This window comes from Haemaphysalis longicornis, unplaced genomic scaffold, assembly GCF_048455015.1.
Source record: "Haemaphysalis longicornis isolate Haplotype H1 unplaced genomic scaffold, Haemaphysalis longicornis Haplotype H1 scaffold_7, whole genome shotgun sequence".
NCBI lineage: Eukaryota > Metazoa > Arthropoda > Arachnida > Ixodida > Ixodidae > Haemaphysalis > Haemaphysalis longicornis.
In genome coordinates, this window is record NW_027526422.1 from 5,488,433 (window position 1) to 5,515,165 (window position 26,733).

A 26,733-nucleotide genomic window follows, 5' to 3' on the forward strand; every position below is an offset into this window, starting at 1 on the left:
ATCTCTTGCGATTTTTTGCTCGAATTTTCTGCGGATGGTTCTTCTCTCTACATGCATATGCCGTGGGATTGGGCTATACGTGTAGGTGCTGCAGAACGTTTTGCGGAATATGGGCTGCATCGCATCGGTTCCTCCGGTTTGGATTATATCCCAATTCAGTCATAATGAGGCGGCCTGCTTGAGTGGATTCGAGTCGGCGTAACTGATTATGTCTGTGCACTGCGATGACTCCTTAAACCTTGTAAACTGTTCCCGTAGCGCCAAGCCTTTCATTTTTAGGGTTGATGGGAAGCCCTAATACTAACTTCGTAGCTTTCCTGATTAGCGTATCAAGTCTATTTTCAAGAGCTTTGGCTCAACAGAGAGACGTGCGCTCACGTTGAAGAAGCAAATCCGAAGGGACCTTTATTCAAAATGGCGTCACTTTTTTAAACTTTGGTATAGCCTCCTGGTGGTAAACAACCGAAGCGCCGAGATCCCAAAACCCCGATACTGCCGTCCTCAACGTTTGCTCTACCTCCCGCGCGTTCTGTTTCTATTGCAGGCCCAAGAAGGCACCTCCGGCCGCCATGGTCCGGTCGTTTTGCGGCGAGGACCCGTGCATGGTGAACGCGGCCACCGAGACGCTGTTCCCGCTGCTGCCGTTCGGCAACCCACGCGCCCCCGGCGGCCAGCAGCAACTGCCGCGAGGTGCCCACGCGTCGCCCGCGGTGGCCGCGCTGTCTGCCCAACACCAGCAGCACCCACCCACGGTCACCCTGGTGACGCTAAGGGAAGGCGACAAGACCGTGTCCCTGCCGGCCCTCACGGTTGACCACAACTACCCGCAGGTGCAAAGCCCTACTGCCTTTTCTTCGTTGCTATATTTGTGCAGTAGCACTTCGAAGCGAGTTTCCAACTCGCCCGACTGAGCTTTCTTTTGAGGAGTTGAGCGAGCCTTCGAGTTATCAGGCGACGGCAAAAATATAAGAGACCTTCCACCCTGTGAAAAAAGGCTAATCCAGCGAAGCATTTGCTATGTGGGGTTATAGCTGCAACAAACATTTGCTATACGGAATAACGAGGGCAGTTATGGCGATGTCACGTCACACACTAAGGACACACACTTGTGGTGGTTAGAGGCAATGACGTCTCTGGAGGGCCGCACAGGGGGCCGCTGAAGAGAGCGCGGCATTGCGCAATGTCAGAAGCTGCAAGGGAGGAGGGTAGAGAGACACCGCGCGGGGCGAGGAGTACACATGATTCTGGACAGAGCAACGCCACCTGGACATGCGAACGTCTTCTCGCAGGGAAGGAGGGAGTAAAAGGGGAGAGAGGTAGGACATAGCCGAACAGCCAGTTCCAGTAATTTGCACTGGCATTTTGACTGTAGCGGATGCGGAGCTTTGACAGCTCCAGGCAATGAAACACTAAAACTGTTGATATAAGAGCACGATCCTGTGCATACGCAGCCAAGGCGCCTTCAGCGAGCGTGCTCTCGAGGAGCATTTGGGACGCCATCTTGGAGCATGCCCTGCGGTATTTTTCCTCCTGTTCCCGCAGGTGCTGTCCGAACTGGTCATGAGGCTGTGATCGAGCACAAGAAGCGGCATTATTCACCGGGTCTCATGGCACCTTGTTCATCGACGAGCTCACGAGTCGTCATGGCCCACCACCGCATGGCGACGCGCTCACCCTCCTTCGGTCGGCCCACCAGCCTGAGCAGCAGCAGTCACTGATTGCCCAACGGCCGACCTTTCGCATGGGGAGCGAGGGGTCGCTCTCAGCGCACGTGAAACATCCGCATGGCGGCGCGTCTGGAAAACGCGCCCTTTTTAATGCTGCTCTCGCCACCGAATCTCGCACGAGGCGGCGAACTATTTGCGACCACATCACCAGGGGGTTCGCGGAGGAAATTTTAGCCGGTTTAAGGCTGTTTGCGTGAGCGTTACCCTTGAACGACTTCCCATTCCAAGACTGTTTTTGGTGGATACACCACTTGTGCGATTTGTGGGATACAGTTTTAGCCATAGCAGCCGCATGTTCAGCTTTCAGTGTTTCTGCGTAGCGGTTAGTTATAGTATTGCGTGGGAGTATCGGCGAAACTACGGTGCGCAGCGCTGGTCTGGCTGCAAAAAGTGGTGCTTATAACAATTCCAAAAATAAGCAACAAGGAATGAAAAATACTTTGCCCGGTAAAAGCGCAGCCCGTCACGTCCACGTATTATTAATTTAGCTTCGAGCAATACTTTACCTGGAAAGTAAACATGCTTGCTTTTGTACAAAAAAAAAAGCTATATCGGGCAAGATCATAATAATCATTATACCACCATGTTCCAAAGTCTTTGAATGTTCAATTTTCTCGCTTTTCGCACAGAACACCTGTCACTACTAATTTTGAAAACAATGAAAGTAAGCGCTGCTTAGGTAGCAATGCATTAGGGTTACTTAGTAGTGCTTCCCTGCCGCTGTTGGTGGCACGATAATTGCGTAACTTTTATGCGTGAGTAGCGATTTTACGCTAAGATATTTTCAATACACCTAGGCTATAAGATTTTTCATTTCAACAAATTTCAGCAAGGTCATGTCCCGTGGCCCTATTTTCGGCTTACTCCAGCCACACAGTTAATTCGGTTTCTTATTGTTTTTCTATCAGGAAGACACGTGGCATTTTCGAGTGATTCAATTGTTGTACTAAAGTCAACATTTTCGTCAAATGCGTAGCTGCGTTTTTGTGGATGCGACGAACCAGCTATTACGAAGTGAATAGATTCGCGGTCCGTGGATTTCAACGTTACTTACAAATAAGCGTCCCACTAAGGTGTCTATAACCCCACAACTGTTCCAGTATTATGCGCCTGTAAATAGCCGAGCAACGCTGAATGTCTCCTTGCAGCCTAGACGACTCATGTCATTGTACTACATGCGTGTGCCCGAGAAAATCCCCTCGTTATGCTGATCCCGGAGGAACTTAGTGCGACCGCTTTGCTTACATGAATAACTGTTTTTGTTGTTGTTGCTGCTGTCGTTGTCGTCCGAGTCCTAACCCCTTGAGTATTTAGAGGTGGCGCTCATTTCATAACACGGCCCGGGCCACGCTTATCTTACGGTTGCTTTGGGGGGCCAATATTGGAAGTTTTTTCTATCATGGCCCGGTAGTTATCGTTATCTTATCGTGCCTTATATTACGCACCTCTGGTAAGTTTATATTATCTTGTCTTATACACTTCCCTCATTTGATGCGTTATTTAATCAACGCTTAGTCAAAGCTAGTTACAAGGAATAGTTGTAACTCAGTGACTTGTTACGGCGGCGTGCGTTACAGCTCTGGATGACAGACCACGGTGGTCTCAAATCGAGCTCACTAACCTCGCAGGTATCTCGCCGCGTGCCATAATTCTTGCTTAATCATCGCTCGTGACATTAGCTCCTAGAGAATGCAGAATTCGAATGTGTTTACTGATTTCGCAGAGCCTGGTTCACTGCCCTTGGACGTGCACTGATCGTAGAAGGTAGCACCGTCCGAAAAAAAATTAATAAATAAATGTGCAAGCACTTGAAAGCGTGGGTGGGTGAACCCATCTTTCGGGACGTCGTAGTTCAGCTTCCACGTGAGATGGCACTGTATGCTTCGCCCTGCAGCGGCTGCCGGGGTTGCGTCAGCCGCGCTCCCCGTATGCCCCCTTTACCTGGTGGCCACAACTTCCTCTTCCCGGGCTATTCTCTCTTTCGCGGACAAAATTAGCCTGGGAAAGTTGGTCGGTAAAACGTTTATTGAGATTAAACGGAAGGTGTATAGAAGGGTGTGGTTAGCCTTAAGTCCAGGAGGCCTCTTGTCCGGGCTGCCTCCAGGGCGCGCAGCACCGGGGCGACCTGGCGCTGGTCACCAGGTCGACCTGGCGCTGGTCACCGAGCTGGTCAGCTCGGACTCTGCTCAGGGCAAGGGAAGGGGTGGGGGTGTGTGTGTTGGGGGTAGGAGAATACGAAGCGGTGGGTGTTGAGAGGGATGGGACAATGTGGGCAGTCGGGTGGGAAGAGAGAAGGGGAAATGTGGGGTAGGACGATGTGCTCGTAGTAGGTTTCGGTCTGTAGTCGGCGGAGGATGTAGGCTGAGCAAAAAGTTTTCTAACATTTCCGGAACGCAGCGCCATGTCACGAGGCAGCTATAAAAATAGCCTCCCAAAGGAAGAGCTTCAAACTAGTTCTTGGAATTCGCTATTTCCAAAGGGGGCCATGGGAATGTCGGTATTATCGGATTCCTAACCCCTTAACCAGCATTTGACGTGAGGCGTTGCACCGGCACAGTGGCTATCTGTTAGCTGACCGATCTTTCATTTCGTTCTTTGGTCCTGTTCCGCGACCTGTTTGTTCACTCGTACTGTCTATCTGCCTGTTTGTTTTTGTTATGACATGTTACAGGTGTCACTTTCAAAATAGGAGGAGGCGACCGCGCGTTAAAAGCAGAAGCGAAAATCGAGTTGGGCCGCATGCATGTGTGCACTAGTGTGCGCTAGTGCACATCGTTGCGTAACAGCAGAAAAGTTGGTCAGCCCGTGAAGGCAGTAGGAATTTCGCTTATACAGCCAATCGGTGAGGCCTCCGAGCTCTCTGTGCTGCTAATGCAGAGAGTTGTATCTGGAGGTTTCTACCGCTCGGAAGCAACCTCGGGGACGCACTTTGACACCCAGGCAGAGCAGTGAGGGGGCGTCAGCAACCCAGCGAACAACTTCCGTGCCATCGAGAGCTGACCCTATTCGACGGCGGGAATCGAAATAGCATGTCGCAGAGACATACACTATCTCTGAATTTGTTTTTAGAAGGTAACGTTGAATATTCAAATATACATATATTACAAATATCAGATGGCTTGCGGCATAATCGTTAAAGGTTAAAGTCAAGGGCCAGTTTTTAGCGTATGTCACCAGTGTGCCCTGTATCGCGAATTCTCAATTACCTTGCGTATACATTGAATTTTCGCTTCCTCATCTATCACTGAGTCTATGTTGCTGCCAAAAGTGTGCTCTCGCCTCTACTGATACTGGCATAGGTTGTTGTAAGGTTATACCAGACGCGAGTAGGGCAGTTTAATTGGCGTGGGTATCATTGCGAGGTGTGTTGGTGCGTCCCCTTGATTGCCCGATGTTGGCAGTATACGGCCTAACAAGTGACGCCTTCAAGCTCTTTTAAAGGAGAGCCTCATTGAGAAGCGCGTCGCGAGGGCCGAACACCTATTATACCGTTAACGACTTTTGCTCGCTCATCGCAGCAAAGTTCCTAATCTAGAAAAAAGAGTTATGCCCGACGTGTGCGGTGTGCTTAACGCTCCTGAGTGGAACCAGAACGCGAAAGAAACGAAGACAGAGTGGTGGATATAGAGGGACGGCCGCTGGCAGCTCAACGCTGCCGAATGCTCTTTGGACGCGAGGTGAGCCGTAAGGCATTGCCGGAGTGAATAAAGTATGCGCTCGTCTACGAGCGAAATGTCTCGCATCGTTATGAAGCACCATCTGTTTATTTGCCGATCATACACCGCCGCTCGGGACGGTCGATTTCTGTGACGAGTTGTAATGAATTGTTCGAAACAAGGGATAAGTAACGCAGCCGGCAGCCAGAACGACAGGTGGTGGTCGGCCCCCATCGCATCGACTCGACTGGTCGTGCTGACGTATACAGCCGGGATTGAACCATGCGCGGCTGTGCAGGCCAAGGCGAAGGAGGGCTGCGCGTGTTTCTAACGCTGCATCGACCGGCACTGCGCAAAAATTTTCGAGGTAAAATAAATCGAAGAATCAATGTTGCCCGGAGTCTCACTCTCGTTGCCAGTATTTGCGGATCTGGCAGGCGGGCTCTACCAGAATAGTCCCTCCCTGTCGACCGCCCGGTGCCAGGATGAATGAAGGTGTCTTGAGCCGAGTTCCTTGAATGTTTTCATTTGGTCACCAAGCGCAGCATCGCCTGTATTCCCTAACCCAGGCCCCTCCCTCCCGTCTCGCTTTGTCTCTCATCTGCCTTCCCTAAACGAAACAACATTGGCGGGGCGCACGTCTGTCTATAAACATAATTTACATTGCTCTGCGTGTTATTGAGGCCTCTGTATACATGTTTCTCCACCTTGTTAGCGCTGCCATTGTTGATATATCTGCTGGTGCTTCTTTTGTTGTTGACTGATTGTTCAGACAGTCAACTTTTAAATGTTGTTGTGGTGATTTAGTAAACCAATTTAATGAAGAGTTTACGTGTCTGTGTTTCTTTGTCCTGAAGTAGATGAAAGATGAATTTCTTCGACTCTTATGTTGAGCACATGATCACAGTCTGAATCATTATAAAATAAGGAGACAGCTGTGTTGCACAGTAAGTGGAAGACTTAAAACGTACACCTTTGCAGTATAACAAGAAAGGGGCATATAAATGCTGATTCGTGCACTTTAGTTGAACTAAACAGAGGGGGTCAATGAGGAAACCCATCAAAGTGGAACTTCGTTCAAGGGAAGTTCATATTCAAGAACATTTAAGCCAGGAGGTTCTAGAAGAGTTTGTTTAAATGAAGTGGTCGTTCAAGTAAAGTTGGTTCGAGCGAAGCATTACTGTAGTTCGGGTTTAAGGCATTAGATAATTCCTGTATGTGTACATTGACATATATGCCGTTTATTGGTTGCTGCTTTGTTTGAAATTGCGATATTAGCTTAAAGGGTCGAATTTTTAGCTAGTTTTGACACCATTTCCCTAAATTTTAGTAAGGAGATTTCAGCAAGCTACTGCAGTGAACACAAAGCTAAAAAGAGTGCATGTAACTTTGTTTCAGCGGGCTGCAAAACACAGAGTGCAATGAGTATTGCACTAGCCCCTGGATAAAACAAACAAGAACCGCAGTTGACTCTTTAAAAAGGTTGAAAGCAATAAAAATATTGCATGTAACTTTGTTTCAGCTGAATGGTAAACACAGTGTGCAATGAGTACTACAGTAGCCGCAGTAACTTACCGGAACTACGAAATGGTAAATTGCGTTGAGCCCATGACTGTTTCGCATACTATTCAGGGTTCCCTTACGGGAAGATGGTGTAATTTTATTAGATGCGACGGGTCCCTTGTTGTTGTTGCGCCGTCCACACCCCCACTGCGCATGCTCGGCTTGCTGAACGCCCGGTGGTGTCTTACCCTTTAATGGCTCCTGGAGCGACAGTGTTACCGGTGTCTTCCTGGGCCGGCCCGAGATGAGCCGAGCATGCATGCGCAGTGAGGGTGTGGACGGCGCCACAACAAGGGAGGGACATAGCCCCGACCATGAGATGCTGGAGCGACAGTGTTGCCGGTGTCTTCCTGGCCCGGCGGATGAATGGACGACGGACGACGGACGACGGAGCCGATAGCAAGAGATGCTTTGCATCTAAAAGAAAATTACCTATAAAAAACCGGGCCATTTCCACTAGCGGGAAACCTGTGGAGGGGCGAAGCATGCAGTGTATAAGTGTATTAAAAGATTGTAAGCCCCTCTCTTGCCAGACGAGCGCGCTGGTATGCGCGACATCCCAGTTACGAAGACGGTGGAGAAGTGAAATTCCAAACGCAGAACTACATATTTTAAAGTTAAAGCGCCAGAAGGAAGGTCGATTTGCGCCAGTGGAAGGATATGTGCCAGCGGCCGCAGCCGCATCGCACGCACTGTCCAGCATGGGGCACGTGCCGTCGGACGTGAGGCTCGTGTAGCCGAGCATGGAGCCACCTCAGCGCACTGCTCACGAGCCGCAAGTAGCCGGTGAAGGAAGAGGAAATACTTTTATTCAAATTTCTGAACGGCCCAGGGGACTTAGCGCACCGATCAACCCCACGACATGCTTTCACATGACCGCGAACTGGCGACACCTGGCTAAGGCTAGTCAGTTTTTGGTGGACAACCAATAGTTAACTCGTACGTCTGTCTTAATCTCATAGGCAGAGTTTTCATTTTCCCGGGGGAGGGGGGGGGCGACTCCCCCTCGCTCTCTAACTATATATATATATATATATATATATATATATATATATATATATATATATATATATATATATATATATATATATATATATATATATATATATATATATATATATATATATATATATATATAACAGTGCAGGGCTTGGCAGCTGAATAGTATATTAAATTAGAGTTTAGAGTCACCACGAAAAACATAACAATACTTAATACGACGTTTCGGCTGGAAACCAGCCTTTTTCAAGTGAAGTACATAGGTCGAATACAGGGTATATGAAGGCTCGCAGGGAGCGCTGTGGGCACGTGGACACATTATTTCAAAAATGTACAAGGAGGAAGAACAGCAAGAAACAAGTGGAAAGAAACGTACTGCACGACTGGGCGCGCAGGTAATCCATCTCAATATACAACGCGGCGAAAAGCAAAAGCGAGGCACTTAGGAAGCGTGTTTCCCTAAGCCACTGCCTAATTTAATTAATATATATATATATATAATAAGTTTAGTAGAGACAGAGACAAACGAGAAAGACGCAGAAAGTAGAAATAAGTTTACTGACGTTTAAGGGAGAGGACTCCCTTTCTTCAGAGGACTCCCTTTCAGACTCTTTTTCTTTGGTACTCTGAAGAAAGGGAGTCCTCTCCCTTAAACGTCAGTAAACTTATTTCTATTTTCTACGTCTTTCTCGTTTGTCTCTGTCTCTACTAACCTTATTTTTTTCGCGCTCTGTGTGAGTTTTTATCTTTTCAGACTATATATATATATATATATATATATATATATATATATATATATATATATATATATATATATATATATATATATATATATATATATATATATATAGAGAGAGAGAGAGAGAGAAGTAAAATACATGAACAACTTTGCGGTTAACTTGTTTATTATAAATTAGTCGAACAGTTTCTGAAGTGGAACTTCCTTCTTCAGGGACAATCTTAAAATGCACACAGAACCCTTATGCACACTGCATGCGAGGGATTTCTCCCTTCCTCTTTCTCTTCAAGGAGGGGAATACGCCAGAAAAAGTAACAAATCCGGTAACAACAGGACACCTGCGGGGTTTGGTGCTGAGGAGAGGGTAAAAACTAAGGGGGAAAAAAAGAAAGAAAAAAAAAAGCAGGAAAGGCGGTGGTTTTAGTGAGAAAATGGCACGGGTGGGGGAAGGGAGCGGGAGCAAAGTTTTGTATCGGCCTGAGAAAACGGCACGGGTGGGGGAAGGGAGCGGGAGCAAAGTTTTGTATCGGCCCGCTGCGGCTGTGATGAAAAGGAAACTGACAAACAATATACAGACAACGCATGTACACAGATGGGAAGAGCGGGGCGGTGGTGTAGTAACTAAGGACGCGGCCTTAGCCGGAACACAAACCAAAGTGCTCACACGTATTTTCATACCAAAGTTGGATACGAACTCTCGCAAATCGTTCGTACTGCGCATACGTGGCTCCTCGCTAGGATGCGCGGCATGCTCTGAAAGCCACGCGCTCCGTTGTTCGTATTTCAATGTACCACAGTAGTACTGGCGTTCACAGTCAAAAGTTAAAAAATGAAAGCAAAACGCGGATGACGCAACCGCCGCTGGCGCTTCTAGGGCGCTTGTTCACCTATGGTAAGGATTTGAAGGAATAAACGAAAAAAATGAAAGTAAGCCGTGCACGTCTGCGGCAACAGTGATGCGGTGAGCTCGGAGGTGGCTACGCCACCCACCCCCCCCGTTAGACGTACGCAGTCGTCGAGAACAGCGCTATTAACGAAGCGACGTCATGAATGTCGTCTGCTACGATCATCCGCCAACGCAAGTCAAATCTCCCGCTGAAACGTAGTGGCGCCGTGGAGCGGCTCAGCCGCATAGACTGGTTACTAGCGCCTCAAGCTACAAGCGGCAAAGAGCGTTGTAGAATGAGAAAATCGAACCGGGACGGGAGGGGTGTGGGTGTCACGTAGAGCCAGGAAAGCGGCGAGCGGGAGGGGCTGACAGAGTTAAGCAGGACAGCGGGTTCAGAAAACACCGTGTCGTCCGCCTAATCAGTTGCAGTAGAGCTGCTTGGTTCATCCCTAGTCGAAATCGCACGGTGCACCCGCTGGAAACATGCCTGACCGCAGATTCTGCGTCGGAGGAAACTGGAAGATGAATGGAAGCAAGAACTCCATCAGGGAGATCTGCAATACTCTCAAGGGAGCGAATCTCGATCCAAACACAGGTGCGACAAATTCAGTTTTCGCTACTTACCGCAAGGCTCGGGCCGTTGTCAACAAGCTGAATGTGTATCCCTGCTTTGCTTGTGCTTGTTCGCCACCCGTGCGCGAATGTCGGCGCGTGAACTACGGGCGGCTTGTTTTCGTTTCAGAGGTGATCATTGGATGTCCGGCACCCTACCTCGACTACTGTCGGAGCTTGCTTCCACCGTCCGTCGCCGTCGCCGCTCAAAATTGCTACAAGGTTGAAAAAGGAGCCTTCACCGGCGAAATTAGGTAGGTGCAAGTCGCGCTTAATTGGAATTCAGCTGCTACACAAAATTCACCTGTCGTTTCCGCCGCCTTATTGTCTCTTACATGCAACACATGTAGCCACATAATTTGCGCATGTACCATTGTGGCTACCGTCGTATAGGACCTTGTAAATTCGGTAGCGGCATCGTACTTGGTAATTCTAGCCGTGCACTGAAGGCCTGATATGTGGTGTACCGTTGCTCTCCAGCCCTGCCATGATAAAAGACTGCGGAGGCCAGTGGGTTATATTGGGCCATTCCGAGCGCAGACACATTTTCCATGAGACCGACGAGGTAAGTGCTTCGCCGGGTTGATCTATTTGCAGCGCCTTTTGACAACAGTTGGTTTGTTTGACCTTCCGAGTGACCTTCAAGAAGGCGCGTTGACAGCTTGAAGCGCGCGGATGCCAACTTTCAATGAACGTGCGACGCGTTTTTATGGGATGCTATATTTTGTGTAACTTCATATGCAAAAATGCACTTCTCTGTGCGTTGCTCATGGAGGTATTTGTAGAGTGTAAGCTAGTTTGAGCTTGTTACTCCATGCAGGTGATACAAAAACCCGTGTGTAGACGCAGACTTTCTAGGCCGCTTTTGCTATTTTGGAGCGCGGATTTAAACCTGTCCAATGTGCATGTATCCTTCCTTTCTCAGCTGATTGGGGAGAAGGTGCACCACGCCTTGGATTCTGGCCTCGGGGTCATAGCCTGCATCGGCGAGCAGCTGCACGAGCGGGAGGCTAACAAGACTGAGGAGGTCTGCTACACTCAAATGAAGGCGATAGCAGGTACGGAACCAATGCTGGTTGCAGTGCAAGTCTTCCCAGCACCACTGGGCTTGGCATTGAAGATTTGCAGGCTGCATTGCATCCCACATGGTTACCCCGGACTGACGTGCCGGGACTGACTGATGTGCTAGCCTACCACTCTACCTTTCACTCCCCCTCTATGAGCTCTGTAGTATCCCTGGGGCACTTCTTTTCCTTTTCCTTTCCCTCGAACCACAACTACTACTACTAGAGAGCAAAAGTATTGCGCCATCGTTTGCTTCACGTTAGTCTGTGTGTCCCTCATAGCCGAAGGCTTTCTTCCGTCTTAAAGCTGTGCTTGGCTACAACTGTGACCGATCACCGCCAGCTGCTGTCACCTCAAACACTTTGTACATGTGCATTGTTACGCCCGATTCCCAGACTGAGCCCGCTGCAGTGCTAAGGAAAAGTACTTGAAAGTTTCAAAAGGTGGCAGCACCTTTCGGAGCATGCATGGCTCCACAGACGTATTGACGCACGAATCGTCAATGAACCTAGTTTCCATAGTGCATGTGCAGCAAGTGCTATGCCGTATCAATTCATATGGTGAAGTAATTACGACAGTGTTAAAACACCATCTCGCATGGTTTTAAGCAGGTTTTAAACACAGGTTAAGCAGGTTTTAAACACAGCAGGTTTTAAGAAGTTGCTGGAGTTTTACACATGACAGTTTGATGTTCGGTTTGTTGTCACCTTGATGCAGCAAAGACAGCTGACGGACAGGATGTGTCATGTACCGTTTTGCAGTAATGTATTGCAGCAAAGCAGGTTAGGTATTTTGTGATGGCCAGTTTTTAAGCAGTTCTGGAATATGTTTTGAGCATTTCAAAAGAAATAGCACAATCGTTAGGCTATGTGATCAGGAGCATCTGTGCTCAGTATAGCTCTTTTTTTTGTGTGTGTGTGTGCAGCAAAACGCTAACTGTGAAGCTGTATGTTCGTGCTTCTGATCTTTTCCCCCCGTTGTTTGTATAAACCACCATTCTGAGGGTTTACACATCCCAAAGCAGTCATTTCTGCTATTGGTCATTGTTGTTATGCACTTTAGCGAGGGGAAATGTTGTTTGTTCAGCATCTGGGGGTTCTGTCAGTGCTGGCACCCTAGTTTAGCTACACTGCATGCAGCACTCTAATGGGCCATCGTATTTATCTAGGTTTAATCTTTTTTCAACTGTCGTGTTGCACTCCTTATTGCAAGACATGGGTGCAGCTTATGAAAATACACTTACATCCTGCACAAGTACAATTGCTGTCCTGTGGGTCCTTTTTGTTGATGCTGAGAAGGCAGACCAAACATCTTATTGAACAATGCGAAGGGATGCATTTCATGGTCATGAATTCTGCGCCACTTTTCAGCTGTTCTTTCTATACCTACTTGAAAACATCGCTAAGCAGTCATCATCTACAAAGTCAACAAAGTGAATATGAAAGCTTACCATCATACACCACCAGAACTGAAATTTTTGCAAGAAGTGATTAGTACTGGAATTGTGCTGTATGGGACTGCATATATGTACTACATGGTGTCCATGGAGCATGTTTGAGACCTTATATTTATGAAGTGAACCATATAAGTTTTTAGAAATAAATCGTCAGTATCTCTTTGAATCCGTAGGGGAACATCATTTCACACCTAACAAAATTGAATCTCAAATAAAGCGAGGTTGTATGTTGTCGTCATGGTTCCTTTAATGAGCATTCCCGACTGCCTCTTGCCTGCTGCGATTGTATGGCCGGCTGAATCTAAATAGACATGCCATAGGCCTGTAATTAATAAGGCTTTGTTACTCTGTGTTACGTCAGGTCATTCTCACGTCAGGTGTGATTCTCACGTAAATTCCGGCCTTCGTGAGTGCACCATTGTCCATGAACACCGTGTGGTGCTTTCTTTTTTGTTCTTATCTTGTATGAGTGACATGGGTTCTACTCAGCAAGCTATAACACTGCTGCTGCCAACACTTTTCGTTCTTTTCTTTGCCCTATGCACAGCCAATGTCAAGGACTGGTCGAAGGTCGTCATCGCCTATGAACCGGTGTGGGCTATTGGTACTGGAAAGACAGCCACCCCCGAACAAGCAAGTGGACCTCCTCTTCTCCATGTTCATAGTTCATATTAGTGCAGAAGAGCTATATTGTAAATGGGCAGACTTTAATGAATGTCTGAAGCTGATTATGAAGGAAAACTTGTACAGCATGTTATGACGATCACTGTGACCATCTTTAAAATTTTTTCCTGGGCAAAAAGCGGCCACCGCGGCCCGCAGCTGCGAATTGAGTCTGCGACCTTGGGCTCAGCAGAGCGAAGCAATTTTGTTTTCATTTATGTGACAAAAGCATGATTTTTGACACAAATTTGTATCACCTGAGTGCGGAACTTGGGTGCGGTTGTCGCACACTGCTGCTACCGAAGAAAAAGGCATGCTGCTATCATATGCTGAATTGGAGGATTATTTTTAATCACTGTGCTCTGACAGTTTTAATCAGTGGAATTGGCTGAAAATATCAAGAAAGGTCTGTTTGTAAAGTTAGTTTTTGATTATAGGTCATTTCATTCTCATGCACACTGCAGTTCTAAATACCAAAGTACCATACGCAAGAGTTTGCAACAGTCTCAATTTCATTTCTACATTCAAAATTCATATTTAGCACTACTGCAGAGTTACCCAGCTTCAAGCTGATATGCTGTGACACCTTTGTCGTCTGGTACTATTTCTTAAAAAGAAAATAAACACGTGCTGCCCTTTTTGGGATAAGAGCCATCTCTAGCTGCAGGTTAAAAGATTCACCCACAGTTGTCAGAGGACAGTGCTTCAAACGAGTCTTGCATGCCACCAGCTGTTCACCGCCCAGTTTTGGTTGTGTGTGTGGGTATTTCTGGAGGTGTAGTGATTGCTTATTTGTAAAACTGAATTCTTGTTGCGCTATAGCTTTTTGCCAAAGGCTTGCTGGCCAAAATTCTGGCCCGTCACATTTCATTTCTGCAGCCATGGCTACTATTGCGAATCACAATATGACAGTAAGCCACAAGCATAAGTTCTGACAGCTGAATCATAGTAAACTGACTGTAAATGTCAGCAAGCATTTGCCACCAAGTTTTCGTTTTCAACTCCAACCAGAAAGCACACTGCCTGAACTGGATGAACTTCACCGCACGGTGCCGAAGCCACAAGTGTTAATGGATTTTTTTTTTTTTGCCGTTTTTTTTCCATAACATGTTCTTGAAATGCTTACCTTCAAAATGTCTATTCTGAAGTTTTTTGCTATTGTCGTTTTTTAATCAATCGTTTTTTTTTTTCAATGTCAAGACAAAAATTTCTGTTTTGCCAGTTTGTTCGCAATAACAGCCAGTGTTATTGCAAAGGGCAGCCAATAAGCTACATTTTGGTCACTGCATTTATTGCTGAACCAGTACATTTAGCAAAAAAATGTTTTCTTGGACCTATTAAACAGTGACCAATTTTCCTGCGGCCATCATACGGTTAATAGCAGCTGTGTGGCTTCAACATTTCCCCATGGTGAAACAGCAAGGTACAGCAACATAGGTGGCATTAGAGACAAACCAGCAGGAAAATAATGCGTTAAGCATCCACTGACTTTGCGACAGTGCCAAACCACACCATAGGCGTTCAGAACGCATCTCCACTGCATCTCCGTTCCCAATGCTTGTGGTTGCGAGCACAGGCTGTTTGTGTACCATTTAAAAGACAGCAATCATCTACCATATGCTACCATCACCGGTCGGCACAAGCAGGCGGCTTTTGCTGCAGTATTTCCGGTCATGGCGATGACTATGTAAGGAAAAAAAAAATTTTGAATCTTGAAGTGCCAGTCTGAGTGCCACGAGCAGTATGCAAATAAATATGGTACAGGTATTCTTGCACTGAAATATGATGCCTTCGAGTATGTACCTGCCAGAAAATTACAAGTATGCTGCTTCATGCTGCTTTAACTAATTTCAGGTGTTCTGGATCCTTCCAGTTCAATGTGCCATGTACAGTACTGAATTTCACTTCTCCCAGCCCCTTGCAGGATTTTTTTTTTTTTTTTGTCACCGTTAAAGTTAAAACCTTCTGATAGCCAGCACCACTAATTAAATTCTTGAGTTTATTATGTGCCTGTTTTGATGGCTTGTTTTGCTGCGTGAGCAGTAGGTGGCGAAAATTTCCGCCACTGATTTGTGGACAGAGAGCGATAGAGAAACTGAGAATGAATGACAACATAGCGCGTACAGTTGGTGGGCGGCACTGTGGCGTTGGTTACGGTGGTGCTGTGATTGGGCCACGTTGCTGCTTGCCTTGTTGCTCAGGGCAGTGTCATGTAGAGGGGGCAGCATACGAGCATGCATCTTGACATCTCGTCACTTTTTGTCAGCATTGGGGCATAGTGGGAAATGGAGGGTGGATCCACTGCAAAGCCAAGTTAGGAAGAAAAAAAATACGTGATTGACACTGACGGAATGTCCAAACTTAGTAACTGAAGGAGCGGCAGGCATCCAGTACCGACGCTTAGCGTGCAAAGTCATTACTGACACCAGAACAATGCATAGCACGCTTGGCATGGTGAGCAGATTCGGCTTTGCAGACTGCATGTCAGAAATTCCAAGTTTTGGGCTTCCGAAGCGCAAGCAAGGCGTGCGTGTCGGGCCAATCCTGATGTCCCAATGGTGGAAGAAAAATTATTTCAAGTTTACAAAGACCCCTGTATAAATTTTAAGCAGTTCACTGCTAATGCATTACTGAGGATATGCCGATAGATCTTGGAATAATTGTTTTTAACGCCACATTGACCAGGCACATATGGTGAAAGGGGGAACAGTCTACCCCCAGGCTTCACAATGTTTCAGAGACACCTGAGCTGTGGTTGTTTGGGTGCATCAAAAGCTGAAATGCCAAAATATTTTTCATACTTTCGCATGATTGTGATGCAGCAAAATTGCTACACAAAAGCGTAATGCATCTTCCAGTGAGGCGCTGGGGTAGGTGTTATTCTAGTGTGCTTTCCTCTGTAGTGGGCTGTGTAAAGGGCATAAAGTAATGATTTCCAGCTAACCTGTCTCAAGGGCTGCAGTTGGATCCCAAGTGCGACTTCCTTTTCTCCCCCTGTGCTTCCAGGCCCAAGAAATCCACTCCAAGGTGCGGAGCTGGATTGCAGCCAACGTCTGCCCCAACGTGGCTGCTCAAGTGAGGATCCAGTATGGAGGTGAGGGGCTCCCGTGCACGACTAAGCTGCTGGGCCCTGGGCATTCTTCCTTCCCTTTTCTGGCTGCTATGTTGCAGCTATGGTTTATGGAAAAATCACGGGTCATTCCACTCTGGGAAGGTAGATGACCAGTGAAGCTTTTTAGAACACGACATAGAGCTGACAAACAAGTTACTAATTAAGTACAAATTTGCCGTGGCTGAATGCAGTTTAACCAAGTTTGTAGAGCGATGGCGTGGCTTTCCTAGTGATAGTACGCAGTGAATGCGCACAGAATTAAACCGCAAGACAAAATACAGGCGCTACTCGGTATAGTCAGTGCTGTAGGCGCGAAAACGCAGTGACCTTGAATGCAGCCAGTGCCTTCTTGCATCATTTTCTGATGGCATACACCCCTACTCGTCCCCATACCCCTCCTCTTTGCAACCCTCCCCTTGGAACAAACATGCGGTTAGTCAGATTAGACACCTTCACTGTGCAACCGCATGAGGCCCTCGCTTGACCTTGGCTTGGCTTGGAGGTCAGACTGATCCTGCAGTGAACGAGCCGTTTTCTCAATTGGACCTGAAGTAATGAGGTTGCCTAAAATTTACTCCCGTAATAAAATATGTTAGGTTGCAATGTGTCAGTGGCCGCGCATTAGGCCTGTCACTGAAAGGAACTGCAGTACATGCTACACTGTCACACTAGCTGTGATCATAGACAAATTTTTACATAGCTTGAAATCACGAATTGGAGTTTCATATAGTGCCTGGCATTGTTCTCAAGCTAAAAATAAAAGCCTTGTGCAGTTCTTTAACTCTTTCGTTACCGCGGGGAATTGACAAATTTTGAGGGGTCTAACAAAACATTTTTTCTGTGCTATTCGTATTGGTTAGACACACAATGCAGTGACATAAAATGCAGATGATTCCATGCACTTTCCAACGACAGCAGTTTTAATGTCATAAATAATGATTGCAAAAAAAAATTATCGCATTTGAAATTTTTGTCCAGGCGTCGAAGAAAATAAAAAAAATTAAGTTGTGTATAATACACCACCAGTACTAGAAAAAATTTAGAAGATATAATTTGTAGCTAAACATTTCAAAAACCCGTTCTAGAAAAAAAAATGTGTTGCACGGTGTAATTTGTCAGATATAAAAGAAAATGTTAGCCCGCGTGGTGTACGTGCCTTGTGGTGAAGCCGAACCACTATTTCAAATTTTGCTATTTTGGATGGTTCTCTAGAAGAAATCTGGTGGTTTGACATTATTAAAGGCCCCAATTAGATTTCACGTGATTTAAAAACACCTTGTCAATGATTATGACAAGCTCAATATTGAAGGTAAGCAAGCAATGCGAAGAAATCCGCTTGGAGTTGAAAACCAAACCGGTTTATTATCATGTTCTGACTCGCTATGGTAGCCCTGCTTACAGGAATAGGGTACAATTCACTAGAATCGTGCCCAGCAAGCTTTCACCAAGCCGCCGTCGGGCTAAGAAGCGAGTTCAGCCAACGCCGCCTGTATAAACAGTGCCTAACGCGTGAGCGAAAAATGGCCAAACAGCCACTCTCCTGTTGCTCTCTCCTACCCTTCCCCGCTCCGCAGCCTTCCAGCGTGCTTTCGTGTCCGCCAGCCAGCGCCGCTTCTCGGAAACTATGCAAAATAGGGGAAAGTTTGTTTAGCGTTCCCGAGGCGGCGCTCCTACGCCTTCTTGTTTTTCACCATGCCTGTCTGTCTTGGTCTGTCACTGATAAAACTTCCTTTGTCACGAAGCAAAATCCCTTGCGCTGCCGCAGGCTGATGCCGGCTTTGCGCGCTTATCTACTCGGATCACAGGCCCTGAAATTTTCTGAGTGGGGCATCCCCCCTCTATCCCCTTCACATTTAGGTATTGTTTTGACCCCCCTGTTCGCACTCCGCATCGGTACGCACTTCAAAAATTGAGGACTGTACTGTAGAAGCGCCCGGACAGCGTGGCAGGATCGCAGCTGCTTATCCTTTTGTTTCCTATAATTTTCTGAAGTTTAAAAGCACGTGATATTATTGGAAAGTAATCGTAGAAGTGAGCGCCTGAACAAAAAACGTGCACGCAATTTTTTCTTCTCTAAATACTCCAGAAAGAAAAATATCACTAAAATAATGGCTGCCCCATCCGAAAATATCGTTTTCTGTTAGCTATATGTCTACCCGACAATCAGTATGTTCTTAGACTATTTCAGTCCGCCTCCGTCTTTATCTTTGGAAAAATGCAGCAAGTATGAAGCGAGCGACACGTTGAACGAGATCCCCAGTGCGCCACAGAACTAGCGCCCCGTCACGGCTAAGATGTAAGCGAAACGGCCCTTGAAGCCCAACAAGCAAACTGACAGACACACGTCGTAGAAGTGGGTGCAGCGTTCGCGACTCACGAGCAGTGACGTAAGGCGAGATGTCCGCCGGCATGCGCCACATAGCGGATCAGTGCCTGAACTAAGCGTACCTACCCTTCCCATTGAAAAGCGCGCGACGCGTCAGGCAATGTTAATACAGGCGGCGTTGGTTCAGCACTACGAGCCTACTACATTGCAGCGCCACCTAACAATTTCGAAAAAAATCGCGCCCACCTCACCTCGCGGGAACCCTGGTGTGATGCGACGCTGAGGGGGGTTCAAGCGCAAGCGGAGAGCAACCGTCGACCGAAAGGCCGCCGGAGAGCGGCACACCGGTTATATACGCAGCGTGCCCGAAGGAGAGCAGACCGCGGAGAGAGAGAGTACTGCACATGCGCAGCACCGCGTGCAGCGCCGCCGACTGGCGGAGTGAGAGCGCTGGGCCGCACAACCGCAGATGTTGAGAGAGAGTGTTCGCTTTCACCTGGGCACGCGCCGGCGCCAGTGCGTCTGCCGCAGCTATGACGCAATACAATCCAACACAATCCCCTTTAATCCAATCCAAATCCAATCCAATCGTATCCAATCCAATACCCCTCGCGAGGGAGTGTTCGCTATCGGAGAGGAGAGGGGGTGAGCAGAGGAGAGTGCGGACGCTGACGACGACGACGGACGCAAGCAGGAAGGACAGGGCTGCCGACAAGAGATGCTCTCAGCGTCGCATCTAAAACAACAAATACAAGGCTGTTGGAGACTTGAGCTTTGTCAGAATAGACAGTACTACTATGCAGCGACACTAGACCTCCGGAAATACCTTTGTATGAAATTGAAACTGGCCGGTGAACAGCTGGTGGTGTTCAAGGCCAATTGGAAGCGTTCTCCTCGTCTGAACTGATATCCGATGAATTTATGTTATCTTCTGACTTTCAGTGGAAGCTCTTATCACAGAAGCAATGCGTAGATAAAGTGGGAGTATGAGCGGCATGCTTGTTTCGAGGCGCAGTAACGGGCAATGGAGGCGCCATGGCAAATGAGCTTGTTGTTGGGTAACTGCGTAGTAGTGCCAAATATTAATTTCGCAATGCAAGAACGAAACCGAAACTGCTGGAAAGTGGGTGGAAATGCCAGGCACACTTGCTAGACATGCGGGGGACCATCAGAAATAAGCTTTGTCAGAATAAAGCTGCCCTTTCTCCAAACCAAAGATCACTGGTGAATAGCTGGTATCATTTTCAAGTAATTATCACCTCTCAACGCTGTCGGATTACAAAGCTGACAACATTATTTGTACTTGACGTGCCAGGAGCCTTTTGACAAAAAAATATTATGGTAATGCAGCCTAACCATGATCTGCATCCTTTTTTGTCAAGTGCAGCAGCCACGCCCCCTTCCTCAAAAACATGTGCACCTCAGCTTGTAAAAAAAGCCGTCAAAAATCTCACTGTTGCCAGAGCGGTAAAATTTAATGATTCTAAAAGTGCAGTGCTTAAACTAACCACTGGCCGCATTAGGTGTACAAGAAATGACGACAACATGTCGAAATAGGCAATATAAATCATCGGTCACCGGTGGTTGATTTGAATAGGCGTGGTAACGAAAGGGTTAACGGCTTTTTCATGTTTTGGAAGTTTGAGTTATTGGGGTTGGAGGTTGTGAAAACAGGTTTTATGTTTGCATGATAATGAAACTGCGTCACTTACATGAATCAAAAATATTGTTTGTTAAACTGGGCTAACCTCAGGGTTGTGTTGTGTTTCTGGCTTTTCTACCTTTTGCTGAACAGGCTCAGTCACTGCTGCGAACTGCAAACAGCTGGCCAAAAATCCCGACATCGACGGATTTCTTGTCGGTGGCGCTTCCCTGAAGCCTGAATTTGTGGACATCGTCAATGCCCGCAAGTAGTGGACGCTGCCTTCTCCAGCTGAGTAGTAGACCAAATCCCAGCAGCCCTGTCCGTAACATAAATCCCTCCAAACATTGAGACCTTTATTTCCGTCAGTGGTTTGTGCTGTCAAGTAGACACAAGGCTATGGCAGCTCCTCCTGGGGGAGGAGGCTGCGTCCTGTGCTTCCCTTTAACACGGTCCCGATCATTTCAGTTCCTCTAAGACATGTTGTCCTAGCTAGCTGTTGTGGAGTGTTATTTTTAAAGTGAGATTAAACTGGCAACATTGGGGTTAAAAAGGGATGGTGGGGAATGTAGAAGTTGTGCTAGAAGATTTATGACTCCATCGATGCTTCGCGTGTACCACAGCTGTAGCCACCCATGGTGTGGGACAGGGTGGTAGGGGAAAAGAGGTAGCCACTTGAATCCCCGATTGTGTGTGCAGCCTAGCCTATAGGGACATGACACTGCCATGGTGCTTCTTGTGATCAAACCTAGACAATTTTTGTTGATGTTCTGAGGTCTGAGATGACATTCAAATTGTTTATCCTTATTAAAGATAAGTTTAAACATTTGTTTTATTGTCTTTTCTTTTAATTGTGTGCACTGTGCGTGTTCCTTGTAAAATTTTCCTGTTCTCTCCAGTGCTCTGTAGCAGTCATACAGGCATGCTTTATTTATATGAACCCATTCATGTGAGCAGTCCAATAGGGAGTAAATTTTCAGTGACCGGTCCTGCCATCATGCAGTTCTGTCTGTTCATAAATCTACAGCCCAGACTATTTCAGAGAGTAATAGGATAAAGGAAAACACTTTTTCATTATTATGAACATGGGTACACAAACAAAGCAAAGATCACTAAACCACAGATGTGCTGTAGAAAGCCAGGCTAGTTGAAAATGGTCCATCATCGGAGCTGCACCCATAAGCGGACAAGAGGGGCATGTCGTGTGGGATTGCCTCTCGGATCCGCTTTTTGTGTGCCGTTCCAATCGCGGGGGCTAGTCTGCACTCCCAGTGACCTGTGGCTCATCGCCCATCCCAAGGCACCATAGAGTCTGACAAGTTGGCTTATATCAATAATATCAATAATTCGCAGAATTGAGAATATAAATGTACCATTAGCAACTCTTATAAAAAAGTGCCACAAGTGTGAAAACCATTACGACTGGGCAGGACTCTGGTGTGACCTGCCGCGGTGGCTCACTGACTAAGGCGTTGCGCTGCTGAGCACGAGGTCGCGGGTTCGATTCCCGGCCGTGGCGGCCGCTTTTCTGATGGAGGTGAAAAGCAAAAACGCCCATGTGTACGAGATGTCGGCGCATGTTAAAAGATCCCTAGCTGGTCAAAATTAATCCGGAGCCCTCCACTACAGTGCGCCTCATCGCCTGTGTTGCGTCGGCGTGTTAAACCCTACAATCAATCAATCACTCAATCAATCAAGGACTCTGGTTAGTTGCTTCTGGTTAGTTGCTTCATCTTCATTAAAAAAAAAGAAACGGAACAGCGCGAAGGAAACAAAACCAGCGGAACAGCGTGAGTGAAACAAAACAGAAAAATAAACATTTGGTAGTCAGCGCCCATTTGTGTTTTGTTTCTATTCCTCGGTCCTGTTTCGTTCACGGTGTTCCTTTTTTTTTTTTTTTTCATTACGACTGCACCGTACATTTTTTTCTGTGCTTTAGTTTGTGGCATCACAAATTCTGAATGGCAGAACCAGGTTGGTTAAGCTTGTTAAGGCATTTTCTGAGAGCAGCTAGGTAGCACCGTGTACGCATAAAACCCTCCTCGTGACGTAGTGAATGCGGAAGCCTTAGTGTGCAAGGGACATGCTGGTGTAGCGTTTTTCACCATAGCATCCTGGATCTCTGACAACTGCCGAGCATATGTCTGAGGCAGTTTTGTGAGCCTAAAGCTCAGCATCTAGCACGTCTCTTTTCACAGTCATCATCATCCTGGCCAAAATAAGCATGGGAGGAATGAAGGACTACCAAGGCCTGTTTTCTGTGTCCTTTGTTCCTCATGCGCTTATTTTTGCCATGATTGACGAGCTCACGCAAAAATACCACACATCTTCCTTTTTCCTTTGAGTCTTTTTCTTCTGTCTACTACTATGACTGAGAGCCTTGGCCATTCGCCCTTGTTACGCCATATGTAGGCTTAAAGGGCCCTGAAAGAGGTTTTACCAATACATGGCTGTTGCCATTTTCAGGTAAGTCAATGTCCTAGTAAACACCTCCTTCAAGAATTTTCTTAAAGCGACTAGTATTAGCGGAGTCAGGCCTGTAGCCAGAGGGGGGTGGGGGTTCTAGCTTGACGACCCCCAACTATTTTCCTGGCAACGCGCATAAGTGAGAGCCAGTGTTCCCTTCTGTAAAACTGTTCCCTTCTTCTTTGGCTTCCCCTCTCTGGTCAGGAACAAAAGCAGCGGATGCAGCTTTGGGGGCCAAGCCGTTCTCGACAGCAGCTCAGAATGCGCCACATCTTTTCTTTGGTCTTCTCATCGATGCCGTGTACGGAAGGGCCACATGTGTCCACTTATGCATCCAGAGAGGCGATGGTTTACCCTTGGCCCTTGGCCCTCGGAATGAACACTCCATAGAGAGGCGCTATTGCCTGTACAGAATGGCGAAGTGGCCGAACTGCGGTTACACGCCCTTCCTCAGGCTCAATCTTTCTAGGGACCATAGTCAGGCATTGGGCCAGTGCGGTGCCAGCTGCACCTTCTGCCTGTCTTGTGTCTGCAGAAGGCCCGAAAAGGGAAAAAAAGAAAGGTGGTAGAAGAAATGGACGAAGAATTTCCATGTCCCCTGGGTTGGGCATCCTTTCTTCTTCTTCTCCACACCCTTTGCTGTTTTTCCGCCTGCTGAAAACCATCCGGTCCGCCCCCACATGTTGGCAGAATCGCATACTACACGTAAAGGCAACCATGTTTCCGAGTCCTGACAGGCTGTCCTGTTCTCACAGCCCTGCCGCCCTCACCCATAGTTGTGCTTCAAGCGGGTTAGACTCTGGGATGACTTTAGTTGGCGAATTTTCGGAAAGACATCTGGTTCATGGGGTGCGCTACCAAATGCAGAGAACGCTGTGGAAACACATAGCGCAAATTCTAATCAAGCCAGTTTTGCGTGTTACTTTCTATAAAGTGCTGAAACTTTTGCGCTTTGCGGAAAAGTTAATCTGCGACGTTCTCGGATTTATTAGCGCACTAAAACAAAATTCACTGGAAGGGACCGTCTCCAAGGCCTTCCAGTACTCCAGGAGTCGGCAGAAGTGCGTTGATTGCGCGGGACACGACTGTGGTGGCTGAGGTGGGTGGCGTAACTTTCTTGTGTTCTGTCTTTTACGCCACGTAGTGGAAAAATTATTCTCCCTGGCCTAAGTCCTCTGATCTCCTGTTATAACGGGACTCCTGTTATAATTCTTAACTTCCCAGCCACAACTGCGCTGAACATGCAGCTTAAACCCCATTTCATGGCCATATTTACCTGTGTTTTGGGTATTCAGAGTACTTGACAAGGGCGGTCTGAAAATATTTTGCGCTGTTCGCCCATGACTGCGCTGACACTGGTGACCACTGGTGACACTGGTGGGCCTCGTGGTGGGAGACTTCTGAACGAACTATAAAGTCAAGATACCTTCAAAGGTCACTGTTTTCGCAGCAATATCTTTAAGCATTACAGTTGTAGAGTTCTCTTATTTAATTTAAGGCTTTTTCCAAGCAAACGTACTGTATATAGAATCAAACTAAGGTCTCCCTCTACTAATGCGTAGCATTCTTATGCTGCCTGCCTTGAGTGCGAGTTTTCTCCATCCACATTTTTTGTTTCTAAATCCTGTCCGACCAATTATCTCCAATTACGCTATTATAACGATTGCGGGTGAAACTTTTGCAAAATCTTCATTGTGGAAAAGCAGGGTGTTATATGTGGTTCGCCATTTTCCATAGTTATTTTATATTTTTATTATTTCTTCAGTTTTTCAAAATTTCGTTCGACCAATTGCACCCATCTACACTATTACAATGATTAGAAGTGGAACTTTTGCGAAATCTGTGTTATTGTGGAAATGCCATGCGGTATACGCTTTGCCATTTTCCGTAATTATTTGATATTTTTCTTATTTTTAGTTTTTCGAAATTGCGTCCGACCAATTATCTCCATTTACGCTATTACAACGATTACATTTGGAACTTCCACGAAATCTGCATTATTGTGGAAATGCCATGTGTTATACGTTTTGCTATTTTCCGTATTTTTTAATGCTTTCGTTCTTTTTTAGTATTTCAAAATTTCGTGCGACCAGTTATCTCCAGTTACGCCATTATAGCGATTACAGGTGGAATTTCTGCGATATCTGCATTTTTGTGGAAATGCAGGGCGTCACACGGTCTAACCACAACCCGCGGCTCTATGCAATATTTAGCTTCAGAGCACGATACACCAAGTACAGACATTAAATAAGCAAAATGCTCAGGACTGCAGAGCATTCGGTGTAGATCGTGTGGCCTACAGTAGAGAGTTTTAGCATAGCGTTACCGTGTTTACGTTACCGCTTACCGTGTTTGCGGGAGTCGACAGCGCAGCGCAAGAGCTACCGCGAACGGTAGCTTACCGGCACAGGCTTTATTTACTGTCGCCAGCGGTTTCCGGTAACACAATAAACCATAACCGCAAACACAGTAGCGATATGCTAAAACTTCCTAGTATCTCGCCGGAACTCGTGTGGCATAACCAGAGTGCAGCCTACAGTACCAAGCCAGGCACCGTGGTAAGCTCGTCTTGTGGACGTGTGCCTCAACAAAACCAGTTTCTGTATTCTGCAGCTTATTTTTAGCTTTTTCTTTTTAGCTGTTTGTATACTTTGATCAAATATGCTGAGACCAATTGTTCGCACAAAATAAATGCCATTGAAGTACTAGTATATAATACTGGCATAAATTAAGTTCACAAATTTTTACCAGAAATATTGAAATCTAGTGTCTACCGCGAATAGTTTGGCCTTCAGGAAGTGCCCCCCCCCCTCACCCCCCTGCAAAAATATTTTCTGGCTACGAGCCTTAGTGGAGTTACTGCAAATCAAAACATTGAATTTTCGCCCGCGCCGCGATTCTGCATCGTTTCGTCCACCTTCTCACACGCAGGGGTTTATCCAGAATTTCGATTTTGGGAAGGGGGTGGAGGTGTCGAAATCCTCGTGGGGGGTAGCGGGCAGTTGGGGGTGGTGTAAAAATCCCTGGGCAGGGTGCTAGTGGTTGTGGAAGCTTTTTAGATGCGACGCCGAGAGCATCTCTTGTCGGCGGCCCTGTCCTTCCTGCGTGCGTCTGTCGTCGTCGTCGGCGTCCGCACTCTCCTCCGCTCACCCCCTCTCCTCTTCGATAGCGAACACTCTCTCGCGAGGGGTATTGGATTGGCTTGGATTTGGATTGAATTAAAGGGGATTGTGTTGGATTGTGTTGCGCCATAGCCGCGGCAGACGCACTGGCGCCGGCGCGTGCCCGGGTGAGAGCGAACACTCTCTCTCAACATCTGCGAGTGTGCGGCCCAGCGCGCTCTCACTCCGTTGGTGGGCGGCGCTGCGCGCGGTGCTGCGCATGTGCAGTGCTCTCTCTCTCCGCGGTCTCCTCTCCTTCGGGCGCGCTGCGCATATATCCGGTGTGCCGCTCTCCGGCCGCCTTTCGGTCGACGGTTGCTCTCCGCTTTCGCTTGAACCCCCTCAGCGTCGCATCACACCAGGGTTCCCGCGAGGGGAGGTTGGCGTAATTTTAAATGCAGAGCATTTCTTTAACTCACATGTAGCGTCCGCCGTCCGTCCGCAACAGCTCAGCGCACAGGCGCGCCCTCTCCCCCACTCCTCCTCTCCCGCATCATGCTACCCTCCTCGCTCTCAACAACAGGTCCGCACCCCTCCCCCTACACTATATAAAAAAATGATACTTATCGGCGCCTGGTTTCGATCCCACGACCCTGCGGGCGGAACGTAAGGTACATGGTGCTCTACCCACTGCGCCACAAAGCCGACACAGAATGA

The 26,733-nt window shown here is 47.2% G+C and overlaps 2 protein-coding genes across 2 annotated transcripts in view; both read left to right on the forward strand.

Annotated features, from left to right (window-relative positions):
• The window catches only part of LOC144144360 (uncharacterized), a 32,911-nt gene extending 30,639 nt beyond the window's left edge, over positions 1-2,272 (forward strand). The window contains exons 4-5 of the mRNA XM_077675783.1: positions 545-830; positions 1,543-2,272. Coding sequence (XP_077531909.1) covers positions 545-830; positions 1,543-1,572 — 316 coding nt within the window. The 3' untranslated portion in view covers positions 1,573-2,272. The remainder of the gene's footprint in view (positions 1-544; positions 831-1,542) is intronic.
• Positions 2,273-9,881: 7,609 nt separating this feature from the next.
• Tpi (triose phosphate isomerase) lies at positions 9,882-21,273 on the forward strand. The gene is made up of 7 exons (XM_077675784.1): positions 9,882-10,168; positions 10,316-10,439; positions 10,666-10,750; positions 11,111-11,243; positions 13,254-13,339; positions 16,376-16,463; positions 20,603-21,273. The coding sequence occupies exons 1-7, from the start codon at positions 10,057-10,059 to the stop codon at positions 20,719-20,721; spliced, it is 747 nt and encodes a 248-aa protein (XP_077531910.1). The 5' UTR covers positions 9,882-10,056; the 3' UTR covers positions 20,722-21,273.
• The last annotated feature ends 5,460 nt before the right edge of the window (positions 21,274-26,733 follow it).